This window comes from Petaurus breviceps, unplaced genomic scaffold, assembly GCF_028583685.1.
Source record: "Petaurus breviceps papuanus isolate PSGF00001 unplaced genomic scaffold, PetGlider_PUasm1.0 90064, whole genome shotgun sequence".
Classification (NCBI taxonomy): domain Eukaryota; kingdom Metazoa; phylum Chordata; class Mammalia; order Diprotodontia; family Petauridae; genus Petaurus; species Petaurus breviceps.
The window spans coordinates 723,922-731,326 of NW_027187173.1; the positions used below are offsets into that span (position 1 = coordinate 723,922).

Here is a 7,405-nt window from a genome sequence, read left to right on the forward strand (position 1 = left end):
TGCATAAATCCTGGAGGGGAAAAGTTCTGAGATGAGAGTTGAGTGTAGGACTCCATCACAAGAGCCATTACTTTTCTAATCTGAAGCCAGCAATCAATTGGAGGGGGACAGTGGGCTTTCCTAACAATCTGTGATTATGTATATAAAAGAGTAGAATAGATGATTATTTGTATAAGTTCTTCTGAAGATAAATTGTTGTAGAATGGAGATAAAATCATGCAACTTCATTTAAAACATCCCTAAAAGTTTGGGTTTCCCCCTCCCTCATTTTTTCCCTGTTACTTTTTTTTGTATTTCTCTTTAAGAACATTATAAAATTTCCTGATAGAATTCTGTGCATTTGGCTCCTTCTTTTTCTCAGGGGTAGTGCTCAAAGTTCCCAAAAAGGCAAAGAAAAATTTCTTAGATGTTGAATAGGGGTAGAACCTCTCTTGAAAATGTGGATATAGGGGTGGCTAGGTGGCACATTGAATAAAGCACTGGCCCTGGAATCAGGAGGACCTGAGTTCAAATCTGGCTTCAGACACTTAACACAAAAACTAACCGTGTGACCTTGGGCAAGTCACTTAACCCCAATTGCCCTCCAAAAAGCAAAAAAAAAAACAATTTGGATATACCTGTATGTGTGTGCACATATATGCCTGACTTGTATTTGTATTTTTTTTTTTTTAGTTTGCCTGTAAAAAGAGAGTTCAATTTGGCATATATTTATGGCCATACTGACTTAAAAAACAAGATTTGGAGTTCAGATATCTAAAAGATAGTTTCTGAGGTGTCCAGAAATTCTGACAACACACTCTTACCCCTGCCCTTTGGATAGCAAGAGACCAACAAGACACCTGGGAATTTGTCTTTGCTCCTTCTTTTCTGGATTTTAGGCATATTTCTGGCCTTAGTGTTGAACTGTTATAGGTTCTAGAATAAAGAGATAACCTGTGAGAAATAACCTGTCTAATTTAAAATTTGTTTCATGTAATTGACTTGTTGACCCACCCTTTGAAAAAGAATGTGGTTAGTATTAAAAAGCTGGAACAATTGCCATCATTAATATTGCTTTGTGCAGAATGTATACTTTACAGCTTAATAGGACCATCCTGCAACTATAATGTCTACATGAAGGAAGCATGTTTATCCTTTAGACATAGAAATCATTCATAATCTGAACATATGATGCTTAATTCACTTGAGACCAAGAGGGCATTAGTAGTTCATCCCTGTGGGTATAGGACAAGAGACTCTCACCAGTTTTTCCTTTATTTTCCTTTACTTTTGTCATGTAGGAGGAAGGTGTGTATCAATTTCCTTGTATTTGAGAAATACAGATGTTGTAAAACTTGAATTTGTCCCTCACCTCACCCCCAAAGCAGATATTCTTTGAGGATGACATGGCCATAGGTATAGTGGTTTACTGTGTGGTGATAGCCATATTTTGAAAGAGAAAGTTTCCCTCTTTTCCCCCAGTCTCTCCTCAATAACGGTGCTTTGAGTATAAAACTTGCCTTATCAACTACTGCTCTCTTATTTATATATGTGTTCATGCATATGCATGGGAACAAGAAATGACCTAGGGGAAATGGGAGAAGGAAAGGAGGGACAGTGCCCATTATTTCTTTCAGGTTCAGCTTAACTAGAAAGGGACATTGACTAAGTTCTATGCACCATTCAGCTTTAATTTGGGAAGGAAAGAATAAAGGAGTAGTATAATGTGTGTGTGGGGGGGGCGGGGAACACAAGTAAGAAAGAAGAAACAAAACCAAGTTCCTCCTTTCCTACCCTTTTTTTTTTTTTTAAATAGTGTCACGTTTATTCTCCAAGTCACCCAGGTCAGAAAATCTTAGGATCGTTCTTGCCTCTCTCTCTTCAATCATAGGATCATAGGTTCCCCCATTCAGTTATTTATGGAGGCCTGCTAGTTTCTTCCTCAGAAATGTCTCTCCCCTATAACCTCTATTCCCACAGCTTTCAGTTTCAGGCCCCACTCAGCTCCCACTTGGATTACTTGCTGGCTTCTCCAGCACCAAGTTTTTACAAACCCTTCAGTTCATTATGGGCAATGCTGCCTGGATGGTCTTTCTTAAAGTACATTTTCATCGTGTCACTTTCCTGCTCCAAAAAGCCACAATGGCTCCTTATTACCCTCCACTCTTACATTTGGAGCCACCATGCAGAGTGAGTGATCCCACACCTGCCATTTCCATCTCTTTCTGAATAGCCTGGCCCAACCCATTAAGCCCTCTTCGGCTTTCCATATCAAATTCAAACTCCTATCTGGCATTCGATACTCTCTTTACCCAGATATTTTATTTCCTACTGTTTTCCAGTGTACCCCATCTGCTGCAGTCAGGGTGGTCTCCTCATTGCCCTCCCCAGCTGACAAAACTAAGACAAAAAACCTGACCATTTTTCTCTCCTTGCTTTTGCTAACGCTGTTCTCAACTGAAATAGCTTCCCCTACCTTTTCAAATCATATCCATCCTTTGAGGCCCACCTCAAGTCTCATCTCATGTATAAAGCTTTTTTCAACTACTCCAGCCAGCATTTACTTTCCGAGAAGATGAGTTCTTTTTGCACTTATAACTCTTCTGCTGAGAGCCACACAATGTGGGACTTAATTATTCATTGATTTTTCATACATTTTAGTGTCTTCCCAGCTAAATTGTCTGGACACATAGTAGGCAGTACATAGTTATTGATTGATATCTTAAATTGAAGCAACCTTCCTACCATTTGGAAAAGGAGAAAATAAAGTTTTATATCATTTATATTTCCAGTGACCCTAGAGCTTATTTTACAGATAAGAAACTGAAGCAAATAGGGTTGTGACTTGTCCAGAGGCATACAGCTAGTAAGTTTCTGAGGCCAGATTTGAACTCAGAAACATGAATTTTTCTGATTCTAGGCCTGGCACTCTATCCACAGTTCCACCTAGCTTCTCTAAGAGTATTGCTATATTTGAAATGATTTGCAGAGTTCTTTGGCATATACATTTTTTTCTGATCTCCAATGAAAGATATTTTCATAATCTTGCTTTCTTACTTTGGTCATTTCAACAGTGCATTCCTGGATATCATGCTGAGGAAGCAGTGGAAATGTTAAAGACCTTCTACAAACAAGAAAATCCAAATGGTCAGTTTTCCTGTAATGTACCAAGCATGCATTGAAGCAAGTCAACATAAGAAATTCTGACATTGGTATACTTATTAATTTCTCTCTTTCTTCTCTAACATTTTTGTAGCACCGAAATCAAAAGTCCGGAAAAAGGAAGGTCACAAATGTTGAACTTCATCCGATAGAAGACCAATTCTTAACAGTGACCTTGACAGAATTCTTGGAATAGAAGCATTTAATAGGACTGAATTGTGTATCTGTGGTTAATCCATTACCAGCCAACCTGATGTTTCTTACATACAACCCCCTGTCAATCATAGTGACTATCCTCTATTCCTGGAATGATACTTACCTCTACCTCCCAGAATACTTGGTTCCTTCAAGATTCAGTTCAAGTCCCATCTTCTACAAGAGGCCTTTCCTGGTTCTTCCAGTACTTAAAGTACCTTAACATCTTAATGAAGGTTGCCTTGTATTTGCTTTGTGTCTTACTTATAAATATATATGTACATGTTGTACAGTAGAACATAAACTTCTGGAGCAGGGTACTATTTTGCTTTTCTTTTGTATTGCTACCATTTAGCACAGTGCTTGTCACAGAGTAGACAATAAATAATGATTTATTTTAATTAGTTAAAATGGCCTTTGGTAATATACGATTCCTAGCTTCCTTGGGAGGAGGTTATGAGAGAAGGAGCAGAAAAAAGTTTTTCCAAATAAGAAGAAAATTATGTAGCCAATTTGAAGGGATTTGGCCTAATGAAGTTCAAAGGTTAACTTTTGGGAGGAGAAATTTGAAAAAAAATTGAGAAAAATTGAGAATTTGAAGAACAGTGTTTAGACTCAGTTACTGATCCAGAGTCTCCTTCAGTTTGCAAGAGAAACAGAATCAAGGATAACTAAGGAGAATATAAAAGGATTAAGGAGGATTAAGGAATAGAAACTGAAATAGATTTAAGAAGAATAAGGAGAAGATAGTTGGTAACCCAAAGCAAAGTAAGTAACAAAGATTAGTGAAAATATTAGAGGACTGAATAAATTAATAGAGTATTGAGGAGGCAAATTGGTGAAACTGACATGAAATTGGGACAAGACTGAAGGAAAAGTGAATGTGATCATGGCTATGGAGTTGTTGAAACAAAAGAAAGGACTTTAAGGTTGTCTTATAAAAAGTCTTAACCAGGTGCTTATGGTTGAGGTGTAAATACTAAACAGCATTTTTAAGAAAAAACCCACAAATCTCAACAATTAAAGAGAGTAGAGGAAATTGTGTAGTAACTTGCATTGAGTGTGGAAATGTTTGTATTTCTGCCACAAATGAGTGTCTGTTATTTGTGTTCCAGGTGAGACTGATCTCCCTTTTAAAGGATAATGTAAAGGGAAGAACCACCTCTTTACACTCCAGGATCTTAGGGAGAATGAAGGATTTCTAAAAGAAACAGAAGTAAGGTCTCAGTGGGGAAAAAAAAGGCTTCCTTCTCAGGACGATAAAGAATAGAAAGTGTTACACAGAGGAGAAGGAACATTTAAAAAAAAAAACACATCTGTGCTGTGAAAATACAGATTTAATGTTCTTTCTAAGAGTAATAAAGTAGGGCCACAAAAGATTCTGTATGAGATCATCTAATAAGAGGCATCGGAAGAAAAGAAGAGTAGTATAGGGTCATCTCTTTGCTGACCTGATAACAGTGATAGTGAGATCTTTGGTCTCCCTGGGGCATGTATCCAAGATATGATAGAGAATCTCCCCCAACATAATGAACTGGATAACAGCTATTTTCTTCTTGTCATTCATATGGGACACTTCCATATATAATCTAAAAAAAGTATTGCCAACGATTATAAAATGTCGGACAAGAAACTAAAGGCCATGGGGCTTCAGGGGTGCAGGATAGAAGATTTAATCTGGGAAGTAAGCAGCTGGCTAAAAATGTGGTATATGAGAATGAGATTTGGACAAGAAACTAAAGGCCATGGGGCTTCAGGGGTGCAGGATAGAAGATTTAATCTGGGAAGTAAGCAGCTGGCTAAAAAAGTGGTATATGAGAATGGGATTTGGTTTATGGATCATGGCTTTTAATGTGGTGTTGACAAATTTCTGATGAGAGGTTGAGTACACCTATCAGAGGCTGCTAAGAATGTATTTGTCAGTCATCTGGAAAATCTAATCAAAAGGTCTCTGAACTAATAAGGATGGGGAAGGAATAAGACAACTTATATAGTATCCCCTCATTTAGATAACTATAGAGTGAAGCCCCCCCAAAAGGTAAAATAATAGTAACTAAAACACCGGTATTCACAGGATACAAAATCCAAGAAAGGAGCCAGTAATAAAGCCTATGACCTCAACTGTCTATGTGAATATGCTCAAAGTATAGGAAACAAAAAAGAACTAGAGATCCTAATACAAAGGAGGCATACCAATTCAAAATAAATATGATGGGTCAAAGGTGGGGAAGGGATTGTGTTATATGTAAAAACATGTATTTGTGAGGAAATCTAGGAAGCACAGGCATGAGGCATGACATTATTTGAGTGAAAGCCAAAGGCAGTGGGGAGAAGTGATTTTTGTACACTACAGACCACTTGGACAGAAAAAGGAAATAGATGGGTTTGGGAAACAAATCACAGGCCTAGCATGAAGGCATGGTATAGTAGTGATGGGGGAATTTAAATTATTCAGACTTTTGCTGGAGCGCACTGTCAAAAGCAAAGTAACTAATAACTTCTTTACTTTTCTTGTTGATGATTTCATCCTTCAAAAGGTGGAATATCAAACAAAGGTTCATTATCTTCTATATCTAATAATCATAGGGAAGAACTGATTGCCAGGGTGAAAATTATGGGATCCTCGGGGATAAGTTATCACTCTTATCCTAGAATTTGTGATAGAGGAGAGGAAATCCAGGCACTCTACATTCTAGAACAGCAGGTTTCAAAAAGGTTCAGAGAAAAGATAGAGATAACTTTATGGGCTTAAATGCCTTAAGGGAAGTTAGCCAGCGAGACTCAGAAAATCCAACCATGAAATTCTGAAGAAAAAAGGAAACAGTACCAATGAAGAGGATTAATGAAGTTTGACTTGAAATCAATAAGGATGCACAGGGAACTGATAATTAGTTTTGGAAAAGAAATGGTCCAAAAATGGAAACAAGGCCAAATAACAGAGATGAATATAAGTAAGAGCATATATCCTATCAAAAGTGTCAGAAACTCTATGGAAAACAAAAGGATTTTTTTTAGATATGTTGGTGAAAAAATAGGATCAAAGATGGGATAGAAATCTTACTTGGAATAAATGAGACAATAATTGTCAACAGGGAGGAGGCATTCCTGCTTGACTCTTAATTTGTTTCTATTTTCTCTACAAAGAAAATCACCTTTATACTGGAAATTATAAAACAAAAATTATTTAGAGAGTTGATATATACATACCCAAAATAAATAATAAGACATTTAAGAAAACATCTGATTATTCTTCATGAATTCGAGTCACCTGGTGCAGATGAACTATGTTCCCAAGTCCTGAAAGAATTGGCACATGTGATTACTGAGTTACTGTTGGTGATATTTGAAAGATTATGAAAAATGGGTACCACAAGACTGAAGAAGGGCAAATGTCCAGATTATCAAAAGGGGAAAGAGAGCAGGGTTTTAAAACTTTAGGCCTGAGGCTGACTTTAATTCCTGGGGAAATTCTATAATGTATTTTTAAAGAGATGATTGCCAAACCTCTAGAAAAGAAAGTGGTGATTATAAAGCACCAGTATAGCTTCATCAACAACAGGTCATGCCAGAATAACCCTATTTCCTTTTTTAACAGGTTTCTGAAATCAATAGATGAGAAGAATGTTGTGGATGTAGTTTACCTATATTATCTAAGCTTTTGATTAAGTATTTCATATGACTCTTGTGGAGAAGATATAGATTACATAATAATACAATGAGATGGATTCATAAGTGGTTGGATGAATGGACTCAAAGAGTAATTGTTAAAAGTTCGGTGTCAGCATGGCAGGAGGTCTCCAGTGCAGTACCCCAGGTATTTGTGCTTGACTCTGTTATTTAACATTTTTATCAGTCACTTGAATGGAAGGTATACTCATCAAATTTGCAGATGACACAAAGCTGAAAGGGATAGCTAAAAAAGTGGATCCAAAATGATGTTGATCAGTTCAGTGTTGGGTTGAATTAAAAAAGATGAATTTCAATAGGCACAAATGTAGTTTTCAGCTTAGGTAGAAAAACAAATCAGCTTCACAAATATGAGTGAGGCATAGTTAGCTGTTCTGAAAAG

The 7,405-nt window shown here is 36.9% G+C and overlaps 1 protein-coding gene across 1 annotated transcript in view; it reads left to right on the forward strand.

Moving 5' to 3' along the window:
• Positions 1 to 3,747, forward strand: part of ADAT2 (adenosine deaminase tRNA specific 2) — a 36,972-nt gene extending 33,225 nt beyond the window's left edge. The window contains 2 exon segments of the mRNA XM_069107467.1: positions 3,054 to 3,126; positions 3,236 to 3,747. Of these exon segments, the coding sequence (XP_068963568.1) occupies positions 3,054 to 3,126; positions 3,236 to 3,279 (117 nt within the window). The 3' untranslated portion in view covers positions 3,280 to 3,747.
• The last annotated feature ends 3,658 nt before the right edge of the window (positions 3,748 to 7,405 follow it).